Genomic DNA, 17,321 nt, shown 5'->3' with positions numbered 1-17,321 from the left:
TCCCCTCTGTCTTTTTTATAGCAAACAAACTTCCATCTCCCACCATCAGATGCCTCTGCTGCATCTCATTCATAGTCTCTTCCTTCACCGGTCCATTCATCCATTCACGTCAAACAACACAAAACGTTCATTCTTCGCTCTCTGTTTTCATTCAATCGTTCCAGCCGTATACACACTGTTTTGCTCACCAGCTTCTGCCTTTCTCTTCTTACCTTGACTCATTCTGCACGTACTGCTTCACGAGTTCGGATCCCGACTTCACCGTGCTTTGTGTTGTGCTTGTCCGCGGTTTCTGTTTCTGTGCTTACCACACTCGCTGCCCTATTTGCTTCTCTGAACCTTGTGAAAATCGTGCTAAAATGTGATCCGGAACCGGAAATGCTTGATGCGTACCAGTTACTGCATTCGTTCAGTGTTCTTCCGTTGAGGTTTGCGGTCGTTTGGCGTACTTTCTGCACTTCAATAAGGAGTAGTTCTACTGCGTAGCACCTCTTTATTCAGCTGAACCATGGCCTGCAGTTCGCCAGCTGCTGCCCTGCTCAAGTCTCCGCCGACGGCTCTTCAGCTGCTGCTGGAAGAGATCAACTTCCAGCGGACCAAGGAGATGCGGCAGCTGCTGAAAGACGGTAAGAAACCGGTCGGATTTTTTGCATTTGAAAATCTGGCCCACCGGAAAAAGCATGATGGCTGGCGAGTATCGATTTTTCACAATTTGGACTTTTCCTCGTGTGCGAGAGGGGTTGGGGGTTGATGAACGGGAAAATTTCAACCCTGCGTAGAACAGAGGAGTTCGTGTTATCTTCTCGCTCTCTTTATGTTTTTACTTTCTTTTCGCCAGCTGATCTGTATTTACCAGCGAAGGGCACTTTAAAATTCTGCGACGCAGTCATAACAGAGTGCGGAGAGTCTTGTTTCGTGCTTTTAAGAAGCGAAAAACCGGCTGAGGCTGGGCTGGAGGTCGTCAAAGTTGTTTTCATGGTAGAATCTGATATTGTTGCAGAATAGATGTGTGACTGGTTTGTGTGTTTAAGTCGTCGTCGTTGTCATTGCCCTTGCTGCATAGGGGGATGGCGTCGCTATTTTTAGACCACATTTTCCACTTTTGCTCATCGAAACCGACTACTTTATCGACTTCATTTTGCTGGGCGAGATAGGACGCCGTCTATTTTTAGACGATGACACAGCACTTTTACACTCTTGCGCTTAAAAAAACCAGGTGGCAGCACGAAGTAACGCCACGTCCCTATTATTCAGCTTTGCCGGGCCGGCGAAACAATTTGTTCAGTCATCGTGTTCTGGTTGAATTGAAAAAAGCTTATAGTTGAGGGGAAGTACCCGTTTTAAATGAAGCTAGTTGCAGCTGTATTTTACTACTGAATCATGCAGATAGTTCAGCAAAATAAACAAATATTCAGCATTTTAGTACGCTTTGTTATTTCAAAGTGATAAATTTTTCTTATATCATCCTTTGATAAGAAAATTTAAGACTAGGTAACTGGTGGATAAAATGTCATTGGAAATCTCCACACACTTAGATTGTTTAACCAAATTCGATAAAGTTTACCGATAGTTTGCTGAACAGTTCGGTAAATTGAAATTTACCGAATTCGGTAAAAACTTACTGAAATTCGGTAATGAAGTTAATTATTGTTCATCGTACAACCGAATTTCGGTAAAATTTTGTTCATTTTGACAGATGGTTTACCGACCGAGCCTCGTAGCCTGGTGGTAACGCTTCCGCCTCGTAAGCGGTAGATCGGGGTTCAAATCCCAGCTCGGACCAACACAACTGGTGATCTTTTGCTTAGTAAAGGGAAGGTAGTGTATCGTCACAAACTGGACCTTACATGACACCTTAGGAAGGCAACCTATGGAATGTTAACATTAATCTTAACATGTTAGCATTAAGTTGAATGATAAACTGTCACTGAATCCGCTTTGTAAATGCCGGTCCCGATACTCTTCACGGGTGTTCCCCTCAGGAACAGGGAAAGATTTACTTTTTAACCGATCTAAACTTTACCGATTTTTCAACTACCGATTTCGGTAAAAAAAAATAAGTGTGCAAGGTACTGCAAATGTCTCGATATTTATTAAACTGAAGAAAATCTAGCTGGAAGTTGTTGTAAAAATTGCATGTTGTGTTCAGGAAACGTTACATTCAAATTCACTTGAAGTTTACACTTGTTTGGGAAGTTACATTTCAGGGACAATTTAAATGCATTTTAAGCAGCCATGCGAAATGTACAAAAAAAAATCTATACTGTTCAAAGTTGATCTTAGGTACCGTAAACCGGGGTGACTTTGATAGCCGGGTTTGAGATTTTCCCTCAAAATGAAGAGTACAAATTAAAAACGTATGGAATCATACTGACTGTGGAAGAAAAGTGTTCAAAATACCTCGAGAAAAAGTTTTTATAAAATTATGAAAAGTTCAAAAAGTTAGTTAGAGAGAAAATATTGATGAAAAAAATTAAAACTTTTAATATTCTTAAAGTGTCATGATTTTCTCAAAGAAACTAAGTTTGAATCGAAAAACGGAATGTATTTTCGGATTCTTAGGACAATTATCCACTTGGACAAGGACTAGGAGAAGATAAAATGAGCTTGTTAATAATATTTTTTAAAAATCCAAATTTATAGGCATTTTTAAGAAGAACACTTTTCATATTAAATATGAAAACTTTTTAGTTTTGCTTCGAATTTGATAGATAGATTGAAATCCAATATGAATCAAAAAATTAAAATTAAAATTCTGACTTTTCAAATTACCTAAAATGTATACGAATTTCGTTAAAATGTATATAATCTTAGTTAACTAAATAAAAACATTGATTTTTTTTTCTTTAAAACTGTAGCTGCACATAGTGATGGAACATTAAATTTTGTCGAAAAAATAACATTTTAATATTTAAAATCCAATGTTAACAAGAATTCAAAGTCATCCCGGAATTAAAAATAAGAATTTTTAAAGCATCTTTTTTTTAAACTCTATTGATCAAACTTTTTTTCTAAAATTGTGCATGAACCTTGTGTAGCCTACTCCAGTACATGTTTTAAAAATAATAATCTTGAGACAAACCTTACCAGTTGGCAAATCCTCAAAAAATTTAATTTCACCATGGTTTACGGTACTTGAAGTCATTCCTTGTCAGGGAATGTGCAATGAATGTATTGCCCATGAATTATGATAACATTGATTTTTTTCAACAGTTGTATGTATGTATGTATGTATGATCCCCATACCCGCAGGCAACTTGGTCCCGAAACACATGTGAGCGCTAGGTGAACAATTCGATCATCTTTTACTCCATAATCTGTACACCCACGTGCATAAGTTTTTTTGCACGAATTTTAATGCTACAAATACCGGCGCATAGATCAAAATGGTTTCCCGCTTCCCTCCCCAAGCGCCGGAAATTTGTAGCGGGTGTAGGGACACTTCGCATAGACGCCCTTGCTCCCATCACGTCACTGAGGGTATGGAGCGACGAGAAATTAATAAGCATGCCCCCCCAGTCGAACCTTCATTAGAGAAGCAGGCAATCCACAACTCACAGCGAACGACCGAGGGAACACCCTACCGCGTATATAATAAGATTGGCGTGGTATGTCTTCAATGATTTGTAAATATGTCAGAATGAATGAAAGAGTTGCCTGTATTAAAAAGGAAAGGTCTCACCAAACAACGGAGTCTTCAGAAAATTTTCATCTCTTCAATTTTGATGATCATGGAAAAACATTGAAAAGCTTCAATCTTGAGTTGCTCCGATTCTCCGTCCGCAGTATTTTTCCCGCAGTCCCTCCGAGATGTTCCTGTCAGACAGCTCCATGCGCTTGTACACGTTGGCCAGCTTCTACTGGGCCTCCTCAAGGGTCGAGACGATCTTGGACCAGAACTTGATGGCTATCGGCATCCGGCAGAAAGTTGCTCCAAACGCGAACTTAGAAAATCCCCATCCGGCGCAGACGAAGTACTTTCAACGGGCGCGCACCGGGTTCCGCAACATTCACAAACCGCCCGAATAACTAAGTTTTTACTCAAACAGATAGAAAAAACCCAAAAAAAAACTTCAAAATGACGAGAGCAGAAAAATTTGCGTCCAACCTGCCACGCAACCTACTTCGATTTCAACATTGATTTTTTTCAACAGTTCAGCAGTTAATAAACAAAACCGTTCATTAAATTTCGAATCGACTGGTGCAAACTGTTTGTTGTAATAGTTTTCCAGAAATTATAAACTTGCAAAAAAGTATAAAAAATAACAAAATTTAAATGAAAATAGAAGTCTAATAAACTAAAACAATTTCAAATGCATTTTAATGAGTTGATTGTCATTTTTTCGTGTTCATGTTTAACGCCATCTTTTGGCGGAATTTTGAAATTTTTGCTTTTCCCCATACATTTTTTCGAATTTTCCCATACAAACTTCAACGATAAAAAGCGACCCTTAACCCTTAACCGATTTGGCTCAAAATTGGCACAGTTACTTATTTTTACCTAAAGAATCGAGCCAGGGGGTATCTCTTACGATTTTCCAAAATTTTATTTTTTTCTTGTCACCTTAATACACACTTAAATCTTTTTTACCGAATTCGTTAGTTTAAACATCGGTAAAGTTTAGATCGGTAAACTATCTGTCAAAATGAACAAAATATTACCGAAAATCGGTTGCAAGATGAGCAGAAAAGATTGACCGAATTTGGTAATTTTCAGTTTACCGAACTATTCATCACACAGAAAAAAAAGGTTAAATTTCGGAATGTTGAAAATTTGGTAGGTTGAATATTATTTCTTTTTTCAGTAATATTACATAAAAAATGTGTAAAAATGTGAACCTGATACATATTCATCAAAAACTAACCTATGTACAGTCCCACGAAAAGTTTTTTTTTTTGTGAAAAAAAAATCCGTCAATACCTCGATATTTTCAAAACTAATGATTGGAAAGCAACTGTAAGCCTGTAAAATGCATGTTAAAAAACGTTTTTCATCCAAATGTTGAAACCTAGGCTTGTAATTTCAATTTTTATATTTTTTTATTCCCCCCCCCCCCTCGACTTTGGTCGGAGCCGAGGGACATAAACTTCAAAAAATATTTGCAACGGCCTAAGTGTATATTGAAAAAAATCGTCAATACTAAGTAGGTACTTTAAAGCATAATTATTGCAAAAAACAAACTCTCGAAACTAGTTTTTTGATAGAATTTCCAGAGAAAAAATACTTTCCAATGTAGTTTATGAATGGTCTCATGATAAATATTAAAATGTTCTTTTTGAACCCAAAGAACGCATGAAAACAAAATCGTTGAAAGAAATAAAAAAATGGCGAAAGCGTAGACAACTGCTCTCTTATATGATCATTGCCACAGAATAAATCCTTCTATCAAGAACAAAGAAACTTTTAAAATAACATATAAAAGAGATGAATCAACATTCTAAATATATATTCATCGAGGTTATCAAAACCAGTGATCTGCAACAAATTAGTCCATTCATTCTCCCCGTGCTTCCTCATTCAACCGACTTATCTCCGAACCCCCTTTAATCTTCCGCAGACGGTGGCTTCGTCGTGCTGCAGGGCACCACCTACTGGACGGACCTGTTCGTGCGGCACTTTCTGTTCCAAACGGAGAAACGCCACACCATCGACTGCGACGATCTGCTGTTCTTCGTGCGCAAGAAGCACGTCAAGGGCTCGTCCCGGGTCATGCCCAAGTACGAGACGGAGATCGAGGTGTTCCGCAAGGACTCGCGCAAGCTGCCGATCGGCGACCCGGACGTGGACTGGGAGGAAACGGTTTACCTCAACTTGGTGATTCACCAGTTTGACTACACGCTCACGTTGGCCATTTGTACGCGCACGTCGCCGAAGGAGCTGCAGGTGCTGCGGAGACACTCGCAGAAGGTGTACGCGTCGCCGAGCCGCCGGAAGATGGACACCAAGGGCGAGAGCGAGGAGATTACGTACCCGCACATCTGCTTCATGGTGGACAACTTTGACGAGGTGTTTCACGACATTCTGGTGCGGGACGGGGAGATGGTGTGCGTGGAGCTGGTGGCGTCGGATCGGGATGGGAGCGTTCAGGGGGTGATCTTTTTGGGGTCGATTCGGTACGACGCGCTGAAGAAGGTGTACGATGCGAGGGTAAGTTTGGGGTGGAGGGCTTGAGGACTGTTCGTCACTTTGTTATTGTTCAATTTCAGCAATCGAGTCTCAGCACCAAGGTAGCGCAGCGCATGTCCTTCGGACTGTTCAGTTCCGGAGGTCCGTCGACCCGGTGTGAGTTTGTCCGGATGAAGGGACCTCAGGGCAAGGGTCACGCGGAGATGGCCGTGACCAAGCCGAAGGGCTCCGGCGTTGAGACACCAACCAGTGAGCCTGGGTAAGCTTAACGAGTTCAAATCCATCCCGAATATCTTAAAACCTCGTAATTGTTTGTAGCTTCTGCGCCACCGACATGTGGGACTCGGAGTGGGAGGAGGACTGCGACGAGTACTACAACTATCGCCACCAACGAAGACTGAGCGATCCGAGCGCCAACCTGAACAACTTCAGCCGGTACGGGTGGCGCACCAAGAACGCGAACGACTCGTCGTCGTACGGCGGAACGAAGGCCCGCTCGGAGAACGAGGGGCTGGACTGTCTCGCGAACGAGGTGTCCGAGATCGAGGCCGGCGATTTGAGAGATGGTGAGTGTGTTTTAAATGTTTGTGTGTCTGTTGTAAAATTGGTGTTTTTTAGTTGTGGTTGTTTTTGTTTTACTTTTGGTTTCAATCTGCAGAAGTAATGAAAGTGGTTCAAACAATTGTATGAATTCGAGAAGTGATTCAAAACTAAGTCGAATTTACTTCTAAAGCTTCTGAACCATCATTCAAGTATGCACTTCACTCAGGATTCAAAACTGAGCAATTGAGTATCTGAGTGAGTGATTGATTGAATGAGTGAGTGAGTGAGTTAGTGAGTGGATGAATGAATGAATGAGTGAGTGAGTCAATATGTGAGTGAAAGAAAGAGTGAGTGAGTTGATGAATAAGTGAGTGAGTTGATGAATAAGTGAGTGAGTTAGTGAGTGGATGGAATGAATGAGTGAGTGAGTTAATATGTGAGTGAATGAAAGAGTGAGTGAGTTCATGAATGAGTGAGTGAGTTTGTGAGTGAATGAATGAATGAATAAGTGAGTAAGTCAATATCTCAGTGAGTGAGGCATTGAGTGAATGAATGAGTAAGTATGTGAGTGCGGTCATGATTTAGTGAGTGAGTGCTTGAATGAATTAGTGAGTGAGTCAATTACATAGTGAGTAAGTGAGAAAGAAATTAAGGTAAGTGAGTATATGAGTGAGTGAGAGAGTGATTAAGGTAAGTGAGTGAGTGTCTTTTTAAGATCTGATGTTGTAAATTTTGATGAAAATCACTGCAAAGATCTTCTTGTAAACAAAGGATTTTCGATAAACTATATGATTTTATTATCTGGCAACACTGCCATTTCTTGATTAAAAATTCCATATAATTAAAAAATCATGGAATACTTAAATCAAATCTTCTGTCTTATTCAACCATGCACGTTTTGCTTCCCTTTTTAAGTTTGATTTCTGTTTTCATTTTGCACATTTTCGTCAAAAATATATATGTAAAAATTTCGCTTTCGATGTGTATCCTAGTGAACAAACATGCGTATAAAACCCTAATTTGCCTTAGCTTTGAATTTGGACCATCCCAGGGAAGCAGGACGATCTCGCTCAGTTGTATAGCATTGGTTATGAGTTTAAGTTCCTTCTATGTTAGATACTAACATCCCCTCCTAATCTTTCGTTACCTGTCGCTCTAAACCGAAACCGGAAATCTTTTTTCAGTAGACTGTTCAAAAAAATTAAGCAAACCCTTTTCTGGCGCCATTTTTCTTCCGTTTCCTCCCTTTTATCTTGCAAAGAGTTCAGATTTTTCATTTTCTTACTTTTTATTTTCTTCCACTCTCGTGTAGATCGTCCTGTTTCCTCGGTGTCCGATTCGAAGTTGGCCGCCTCGTCCGCTCCGCCCACCCACGGTTCGCTGGGCCGACACTGCGAAGACGCAGCACCGGTCAAGCCCCGGCTCCGGAAGACCAGCAGCGGTAGTCAGGCCGGTTGTTGCAACTGTTTTGGGCCGCGAAAGCGCTGGAGCGATACCGGGTCGGCTCAGATGTCGGACGTATACTACGTTCAGTGTGCCCGTTGCGAGCAGGAAGCGCTGGAGCTGGCCGATTCGCCGGCCTGCTTGAGCAAGGTCACCAAGGGAAGGTCGACGATGAAGCACAGCAGTCTGCTGATCGTGGAGAGTGAGATAGAGTACGGGAGTGGGAAGAAGAAGGGCGGAGGGTCGGACAAGAAGAGTCCCAAGAAGGAAAAGAAGGTGCAATCGCCGCGGAAGAAGAGCGGGAACAATAACAAGAGTGAGAAGGGAGCTCAGGAAGAGGAGTACGAGATAGCAGACGATGCCGTTTCGTTGAACGGAGATCTGGGTGATGACGTGGCCAAGATGGGCATGATGAACGAGCTGGACGCGAATCAGATGATTCGGGTTAACGGGAGGGAAGAGTTTCCGGTGGAGGAAACGAAAACTAAAGCAATTACGCAGCAACAAAAGACCAAGGCAGTCGAACTGCCCAAGGTGCATGGGGAAGGTATCAAGGAGCACCGGGAGAAAAAGTCCAGCAAGACACAGTCTACAGCTTCCAGCACAACTAGCAGCAACAGTAGATTTTCTCTCATTTATCGTAAGACTAGTAATAAGTTATCGCTAAAGAGCAAATATCCCTCCGTGGATAGCAGTACTGAGAATGCTAACGATAAGCCTAACCGTAGAAATAGTACCAGCAGCAGTAGCAACAAGCAAGAAGACGTCAATGGAAACAACAGCGGCACCAAGAGTGATCCCGAACAGGAACCGGAGTCTTCCCCCGAGCAGGACCGGCGTGACAGTGCCAACATAATCGAAGCGTTACGGACGTTACGAGCGAAGAAAGCGTGCTCGACGCTACCCAAAGTCAAGAAACCGACCTACAACAGCTTCTATCTGAGGCCGCACAGTATGAGCGGACGACCGGTGGATCATGTCCCCAAAAAGCGAACGCCGGACGGGACGGACATCTACTACTGGTGTGACTACCACCCCAAGAAGAAAGGTTAACGTTTGCACCCTCTTAGAAATCAGTCAAGACTCCGTGTTACCAGATCTAACCTCGCTTTTTTCTCAATTTTGTTCCACTTCCAGAGCTCGACGACGGCGCGTACAACCCGCTATGGACGACCAAGGGCTTCACGCAGACGTTCCACTTCTGGAAGGAGAACCGGCGCCAGCAGTCGACGCCGCTGAACGCGTTCCTCACCTACGTGACGCTGCCTTGGTGGAGCATAGCGAAGGGTGAGTAGAAGCTCAATCTAACCTCAAATGGTAAACAAAGCCGTATCAAATGTCAAACTTTTGTATGGAGTTTGACATTAGGCGAGGGCAATGTTTACACCTTTTTTAAAAAATTGAGGTTACGTAACCATACTAAACAATAAATTTCTTTTGTTGTCGCAAAATCTTAGACCTTCTGGATCATCGCGAACAGCCAATACTGACGTTCTAATCGCGGGTCGAACATTCCTAAAAACTGCACATCTGGAGCCACTAGAGCAAACATCTCACACACACTCACTCTACTCTCTCCATGTGTCGATAAAACGATACATGGAAAACTATTTTTATACCGTAAACAAATAAACACACACACACACTTCACTACAAAACAAAACTTAATCCAGGAATAAACCGCAAACGAAAACTCAATAAAACCGTACTGAAAGAGGAAGTAGAAGACCGTAAGCTACGTAGTCCGGGGGAAGCCGTTGGTTCTTGTTCCGGAACAATTCCAGATATTTTACCCTTGTCATAACGCGTAGGTTAGGATTACCCAATCTGGAAAGCGTAACATTACTTGAGCTAGTCATTTTCTGTTTTATTTTGCTGGAGGAATTGAACCTCGTGAAACGTTTCCAACCTAGGGAAAGGGGATTTTGGGGCGCTTGCAAAGTGTTGTCACGTAAATAAAGTACACCAGCTGAATGCATGAAATTTATCCTCACTGATGTCTGATGGTACTTACTTTTTCATTCCAACGAAACGGCAAACTTACATCACTCTCATGTAATCTTATGAAATTATTGTTATTTATACAAACAAGTGCAGTCATTAGCTGGTACCTATTATTGGACGTTCTGCAAGAACAATAAGAACAACAACTAATAGCAGGAAACAAATTAAAAATACATAAGCATATGAAAGTATTCGGAGTTCTTTTTAGTGCCACTGGTTATGAAGAAATTGTCCATTTCATTTAATTAATTTAAAAATAACCGTAAAGAACGTGAATTTTAGAATTTTAGAATTTTAGAATTTTAGAATTTTAGAATTTTAGAATTTTAGAATTTTAGAATTTTAGAATTTTAGAATTTTAGAATTTTAGAATTTTAGAATTTTAGAATTTTAGAATTTTAGAATTTTAGAATTTTAGAATTTTAGAATTTTAGAATTTTAGAATTTTAGAATTTTAGAATTTTATAATTTTATAATTTTAAAATTTTAGAATTTTAGAATTTCTGGTAGACAGAACAATCTAACAATCTAATCAATGAAATTTGAAGTAAATTGTTCGACACCCCCTTTCACTGTAACCGCGGCACGGTTGAACTCCTCTCAACGAGCCGATAACGTTCCGATTCTCCAAGATTCGTTCGTTCTGTTGATCTCCAGAGCGCCAGGGCGCCTCGAGTACAATCAGTCCGGAGTCAGAGTCGTCAGTCGTTAATCAGCCGCCGCGTAATTCAGTCGTGTTCGAGCCTCAGTGTTTTAAAAGGAACGAGATCCTCGCCGTTGCGACCTCTTCCATCGGCTGCTGCTGGAACAAGAAGAAGAAAAAGTGTTGATAAGCCCAGCAGATAAGGGATTAAGGCGCAGAACATGCTGGTGTCCCGAGGAGTGGGACTGCTGCTAGTGGCGCTGGCACTAGCGTCCGTAGATCCCGGATGGGCCTGCAGCAAGGTTCCGGTGTTCAACGGGCGCGCTGTGACGAAGGAGAAGAAGGCTGGCGATAACGGATACCGGTTGGCCGTGCGGAACGAACCGAGCGGCTACGAACCGGGCAAGATCTACAACCGTAATGTTTTGTTCGACGTTTTGTAACTCGGGGATAGTTTGTTTGTCTCGCGGGAAACGGCAATTTGCTGAGGTCAAGAATTATCTCCCTTGGACGCGTGTGTGCTTCTTCGTCTGAACGTTATGAGTTTGATGGGCCAGCAGAGAGAAAGCTCGTACAGCGCGCGCAGCATGTGGCTTTAAATACTTGTCTTGTGTACGGTACAAGCTGTGTCTGGCTAATCTCGGTTGATGATAGTTTAATTATTGATGAGTACGCAAAACGTAATGCAACTAGTCCATCGGAGATAAGCCGGCTTAGAATGTAGCGGGTACACAACCGGAAATGGACGTTTCAGAGTTCTATTGGTGCATTGCTTGACGTGCCGTTTCCTGGAGATGTTCAGCGAAGCTGATCTTCTTGAACTCGATCAACATTAATGTCGTTCTCTTCTCCTACAAGTGTTCCTGGTCGGCTCGCGGACTCACGTCAAGCTGCAGCAGTTCACCCACTTTATGCTGACCGCCCAAGCGACCAGTGGAACGGCCAAGAATGCGCGCACCTTTATTGCCGGTCCGAAGCGCGTTGGTCGGTTCCAGCTGTTCAGCGACTCGCTGACCCGCTTCTACGATCACTGCGTCAACACGGTAACGCAAGCCGATGACTTCCCCAAGACGGAGATCCAGGTCATGTGGGTAGCACCGGCAAGCGGATCCGGTTGCGTCAGTCTGTCAGCGATGGTTTTTGAGGGTGAGGATTCCTGGTACTCGGATGATGGAGCTCTGACGAAGGTGCTTTGTGAGATCAAGCCCGATCCGGGCACGGTTCAGGGAGAGTGCTGTGCGTGTGATGAGGCCAAGTATAGCGTAAGTCTGTAGACCTTCTTGAAGACACAATTCTAAAACCATACAATTCCGTAGTTCGTATTCGAGGGAATCTGGTCCAACGAAACGCATCCGAAAGACTTCCCGTTCGCCGTTTGGTTGACGCACTTCTCCGACATCATCGGAGCGTCCCACGATACGAACTTTTCCTTCTGGGGTGAGAATCACATCGCTACCGATGGGTTCCGCTCGCTTGCCGAGTGGGGTTCGGTTCGTCAGCTGGAGCAGGAGTTGCGAGCAAAGGGACCACGCCTACGAACGCTGATCCGAGCCGGTGGACTGTGGTATCCCAGGGTGAACTCGAACACGACGTCGAACTTCCGCGTAGATCGAAAGCATCACAAGGTATCGCTGGCTTCGATGTTTGGACCTTCTCCGGATTGGGTTGTAGGGGTTAGTGGGTTGGATCTTTGCAGTGAGGATTGCACCTGGGTTGAGTCGCTGGATGTCGACCTGTACCCATGGGATGCCGGAACTGACAACGGAATCAGCTACATGTCTGCCAACTCGGAAACCCAGCCAAGAGAGAGGATGCACCGCATCACTACGCTCTACCCGGAAGATCCACGTGCTCCCTTTTACAATCCGAAATCCCGGGAGATGATCCCACTGGCGAGAGTCTACTTCCGGCGCGACAAGGTCATCCACCAAAACTGCGACGACGAGTTTCTCAAATCGCAGACGTTGGAACTGGCGGAGAACACCGAAGAGGTCACGCGACAGGAGTGCGAGACGACCAGCTACAGCTCGTGGACGCCGTGTTCGGTGACCTGCGGCAAAGGAATACGCATGCGAACCAGGGAATACCTGAAACCGGACAAGGCGGCGCAATACCAGTGCAACCGACAACTGATTTCGAAGGAGATGTGCGTTGCGGATGTTCAAGAGTGTCCCAACGAAGGTCAGGAACCTGAGGACAGTTCGGAGGACATCAGAAAGACCGACGCCAACGTGGACGAAGGAGGTGAAGGCGTTGGAGTTTGCAAGACTACCGCCTGGAGCGAATGGTCCGAGTGCTCGGCAAGCTGTGGAATCGGTGTGACCATGAGGACCAGAACTTTTGTGGATCACATGGGTCGCAAGAAGTGTCCCCACATCAGTGTTGGTATGTAGTCCTTGATCTCTCCTTCTATACTTTATTCAATGGGTAATTCTCTACCAACTCACACGAAATCGGGAAAAGTTGCCCCGACCCCTCTTCGATTTGCGTGAAACTTTGTCCTAAGGGGTAACTTTTGTCCCTGATCACGAATCCGAGGTCCGTTTTTTGATATCTCGTGACGGAGGGGCGGTACGACCCCTTCCATTTTTGCACATGCGAAAAAAGAGGTGTTTTTCAATAATTTGCAGCCTGAAACGGTGATGAGATAGAAATTTGGTGTCAAAGCGACTTTTATGTAAAATTAGACGCCCGATTTGATGACGTACTCAGAATTCCGAAAAAACGTATTTTTCATCGAAAAAAACACTAAAAAAGTTTTAAAAATTCTCCCATTTTCCGTTACTCGACTGTAAAAAATTTTGGAACATGTCATTTTATGGGAAATTTAATGTACTTTTCGAATCTACATTGTCCCAGAAGGGTCATTTTTTCATTTAGAACAAAAATTTTCATTTTAAAATTTCGTGTTTTTTCTAACTTTGCAGGGTTATTTTTTAGAGTGTAACAATGTTCTACAAAGTTGTAGAACAGACAATTACAAAAATTTTGATATATAGACATAAGGGGTTTGCTTATAAACATCACAAGTTATCGCGATTTTACGAAAAAAAGTTTTGAAAAAGTTACTTTTTGCGTTTCTCTTTGTTTCGTCGTCCGTGTCTGTCGCGGGTGACCATGAACGGCCATGATCGATGACGACCAACTTTTTCAAAACTTTTTTTCGTAAAATCGTGATAACTTGTGATGTTTATAAGCATACCCCTTATGTATATATATCAAAATTTTTGTAATTGTCTGCTCTACAACTTTGTAGAACACTGTTACACTCTAAAAAATAACCCTGCAAAGTTAGAAAAAACACGAAATTTTAAAATGAAAAATTTTGTTCTAAATGAAAAAATGACCCTTCTGGGACAATGTAGATTCGAAAAGTACATTAAATTTCCCATAAAATGACATGTTCCAAAATTTTTTACAGTCGAGTAACGGAAAATGGGAGAATTTTTAAAACTTTTTTAGTGTTTTTTTCGATGAAAAATACGTTTTTTCGGAATTCTGAGTACACCATCAAATCGGGCGTCTAATTTTACATAAAAGTCGCTTTGACACCAAATTTCTATCTCATCACCGTTTCAGGCTGCAAATTATTGAAAAACACCTCTTTTTTCGCATGTGCAAAAATGGAAGGGGTCGTACCGCCCCTCCGTCACGAGATATCAAAAAACGGACCTCGGATTCGTGATCAGGGACAAAAGTTACCCCTTAGGACAAAGTTTCACGCAAATCGAAGAGGGGTCGGGGCAACTGCTGTGTGAGTTGGCGGAGAATTACCCCAATATCTTAACTATTTCTTCAGTTGAGAAGCAGAAATGTATGCAACCGGAGTGTTCCCTAACCGACGTCGAGGTCCCCGACTCCATGTGCCCCGTAACCACCTGGAGTGACTGGAGTCCGTGCAGCGCCACCTGCGGCAAGGGAGTCAAAATCCGCACCCGTCTGCTCCTGGTTGGCCCAGAGCTGCAGGAAAAGTGCGCCCAGCGGGTGGAGCTGAACCAGCAGCGACCCTGCACGGAGAAGGCCGACTGTCTGTTTGACGTGTTCACCGCCCGGGAGATCTGCTCGCAAGCTTCCGAAACGGGACCGTGCCGGGGCAAGTACCAGCGGTACGCGTACGATTCCGAACGGGACATTTGCGTTCCGTTCTTCTACGGAGGCTGCCGTGGCAACCGGAACAATTTCCTGACCAATGAGGACTGCATGCAGACTTGTCGCGCTGTTAAGGGTTAGTCCGCGCTATATTTTCTCAAGCTCTCCACTCAATTCGCTTTTTCAACCTAGAACAATCAACGAACCGTGACGCCCATCGTCATCCGACAGCGGGACCGCCGCGGCATCAGCGTCAGCAGCAACCGCAGCAATTCCAACATCAGGAAGAGGACGGACTTCCGGTGGATTGCGTGCTGTCCGATTGGACCGAGTGGAGTTCGTGCAGCGTCACCTGTGGAACCGGGAGATCCGAGCGGTACCGCAACGTGCTCGTGCAGGCCAAGAACGGTGGTCAGCCCTGCCCCGGGCGGATTGTGAAGCGGCGGAAGTGCACTGGGCCGCCGTGCGCTTGAGGTGGACGCTGGAGATGCATCCCTTCTCAATACTTGGGAATTTGAGTTTTCCAAGAATATTTTTTCACAAAATTGGGGAGACGTTTCGATTGAAGAAATATAAATAAAATTTTATTAAATATATGTTTTTAGTTTTATTTGATTACGAACTTTTTCCTTGAGATTTAAAAATACCGTACAAAATGCAAAAACAGTTGCAGAAAAATTCCATAGCTTTTTTTTTAAAGAAAAGGTTCTATTAACAAAATATATATATATTTTTTTTTGCTATAGCAATGGTCCAATTTTGTTAAGTTTTCTACAAAAAAACTCTCCAAAGAGTCGAAAAGTCAGAAGATCTGACAACCCTATTTTATTATATGATCAGATATTTATATTTTGTATTCGAATAGTTTTAAGTTCAAATTATAGTTACATAAGTTGATTAAGTAATTATTAAATTGATTACAGTTATTATGATTATTACAAAAAAAAATGTGAAAATCTAGGAATTCGCGTAAAAAACTTTGTATCAATTTTCGTAATTTTGGTCAATTTGGTCATTTTGATAGTTTTCGTCATTTTGGTCAATTTCGTCGTTTTGGTCATTTTCTTTATTTTGGTTATTTTGGCCATTTTGGTCATTTGGATCATTTTCGTCATATTTGTCATTTTGGTCATTTTGGCTATTTTGGTCATTTTGGTTATTTAGTTATTTTGGTCATATTGGTCATTTTGATCATTTTCGTTATTTTGGTCATTTTGGTCATTTCGATCATTTTCGTTATTTTGGTCATTTTGGTCATTTTGGTTATTTTGGTCATTTTGATAATTTTCGTCATTTTGGTAATTTTTCGTCATTTTGATCATTTTAATCATATTGGTAATTTTGATCATTTTCGTTATTTTGATCATTTTGGTCATTTTGGTCGTTTTGATAATTTTCGTCATTTTCGTCATTTTGGTCATTTTGATCATTTTGGTCATTTTTATAATTTTCGTCATTTTGGTCATTTTCGTTATTTTGGTCATTTTGGCCACTTTGGTCATTTTGGTTATTTGGGTCATTTGGGTCATTTGGGTCATTTTAGTCATTTTGGTCATTTTGGTAATTTTCGTCATTTTGGTCATTTTGGCCACTTTGGTCATTTTGGTTATTTGGGTAATTTTAGTCATTTTGGTCATTTTGGTAATTTTCGTCATTTTGGTCATTTTGATAATTTTCGTCATTTTGGTCAATTTTGTCATTTTGGTCATTTTGGGATTTTTTGTCATTTTGGTCATTTTGATCATTTTCATCATTTTGGTCAATTTCGTCATTTTGATCATTTTCATTATTTTTGCATGTTGGTCATTTCGGTCATTGTCGTTATTTTAGTCATTAACGTCATATTGGTCATTTTCGTTATTTTGGTCATTTTGGATATTTTGATCATTTTGGCAATTTTCGTCATTTTGGTCAATTTCGCCATTTTGGTCATTTCGTTATTTTGGTCATTTTGATAAATTTCGTCATTTTGGTCAATTTCGTCATTTTCATTATTTTGGTCATTTTGGTAATTTTGATCATTTTGGTCATTTTGGTCATTTTGGTCATTTTGGTCATTTTGGTCATTTTGGTCATTTTCGTCATTTTCGTTATTTTGGTCATTTTGGTCTTTTTCGTTATTTTGGTCATTTTGATCATTTCCGTTATTTCGGTCATTGTGGCTATTTCGGTCATTTTGATAATTTAATAAGACAACAGCAACAATTCTTTTTTTAAATTCGATTTTCCAAAGTGAAACTTTTCCAAGACGTGTACCGTCATCTGTGGTGAATCGGCACTACAGTCTGAAGTGAGTGTGAAGTCTGAGTGTTTAGAGCACTTAATGGTTTTAACCCGAAACCAACCAGAAAAATCAAAATATTGTGCTCTTACATGGTTAAAACTGCTGTCCCAATTTGCCCCAGTTGACGGTAGCACTTTTTATTTTTTTATACAATGTGGAAACGTATTATTTCATTAATTAAAGTGTAT

At 41.9% G+C, this 17,321-nt stretch overlaps 2 protein-coding genes across 3 annotated transcripts; both read left to right on the top strand.

Moving 5' to 3' along the window:
• The first annotated feature begins 230 nt into the window (after positions 1 to 230).
• LOC120416836 (uncharacterized protein KIAA0930 homolog) lies at positions 231 to 10,308 on the top strand. 2 transcript variants are annotated; one of them, XM_039578724.2, is made up of 7 exons: positions 231 to 626; positions 5,559 to 6,148; positions 6,208 to 6,386; positions 6,446 to 6,693; positions 7,983 to 9,161; positions 9,251 to 9,400; positions 9,571 to 10,308. In XM_039578724.2, the coding sequence occupies exons 1-7, from the start codon at positions 509 to 511 to the stop codon at positions 9,609 to 9,611; spliced, it is 2,505 nt and encodes an 834-aa protein (XP_039434658.1). In that variant the 5' UTR covers positions 231 to 508; the 3' UTR covers positions 9,612 to 10,308. The 2 variants fall into 2 exon arrangements, with proteins under 2 accessions (XP_039434658.1, XP_039434659.1); XM_039578725.2 differs by lacking the exon at positions 7,983 to 9,161 and having other exon boundaries at positions 239 to 626.
• A 520-nt stretch (positions 10,309 to 10,828) lies between these two features.
• LOC120416845 (spondin-1) lies at positions 10,829 to 15,445 on the top strand. The gene is made up of 5 exons (XM_039578734.2): positions 10,829 to 11,177; positions 11,619 to 12,022; positions 12,077 to 13,145; positions 14,560 to 14,985; positions 15,042 to 15,445. The coding sequence occupies exons 1-5, from the start codon at positions 10,982 to 10,984 to the stop codon at positions 15,320 to 15,322; spliced, it is 2,376 nt and encodes a 791-aa protein (XP_039434668.1). The 5' UTR covers positions 10,829 to 10,981; the 3' UTR covers positions 15,323 to 15,445.
• Positions 15,446 to 17,321: the final 1,876 nt, after the last annotated feature.

The sequence above is a fragment of the Culex pipiens genome, chromosome 2 (assembly GCF_016801865.2).
Source record: "Culex pipiens pallens isolate TS chromosome 2, TS_CPP_V2, whole genome shotgun sequence".
Taxonomy (NCBI): Eukaryota; Metazoa; Arthropoda; class Insecta; order Diptera; family Culicidae; genus Culex; species Culex pipiens.
This window is presented reverse-complemented; position numbering and strand designations above follow the sequence as displayed.

Bases quoted from the DNA above. Each gene is read 5' to 3' on its own strand.
- LOC120416836 (XM_039578724.2), top strand. From the start codon at position 509: ATGGCCTGCAGTTCGCCAGCTGCTGCCCTGCTCAAGTCTCCGCCGACG. The intron at 6,149-6,207 runs GTAAGTTTGGGG...GTTCAATTTCAG, and splicing joins AGAAGGTGTACGATGCGAGG to CAATCGAGTCTCAGCACCAA. The intron at 9,401-9,570 runs GTGAGTAGAAGC...GCAAAATCTTAG, and splicing joins TTGGTGGAGCATAGCGAAGG to ACCTTCTGGATCATCGCGAA.
- LOC120416845 (XM_039578734.2), top strand. From the start codon at position 10,982: ATGCTGGTGTCCCGAGGAGTGGGACTGCTGCTAGTGGCGCTGGCACTA. The intron at 11,178-11,618 runs GTAATGTTTTGT...TTCTCCTACAAG, and splicing joins ACCGGGCAAGATCTACAACC to TGTTCCTGGTCGGCTCGCGG. The intron at 13,146-14,559 runs GTATGTAGTCCT...CTATTTCTTCAG, and splicing joins GTGTCCCCACATCAGTGTTG to TTGAGAAGCAGAAATGTATG.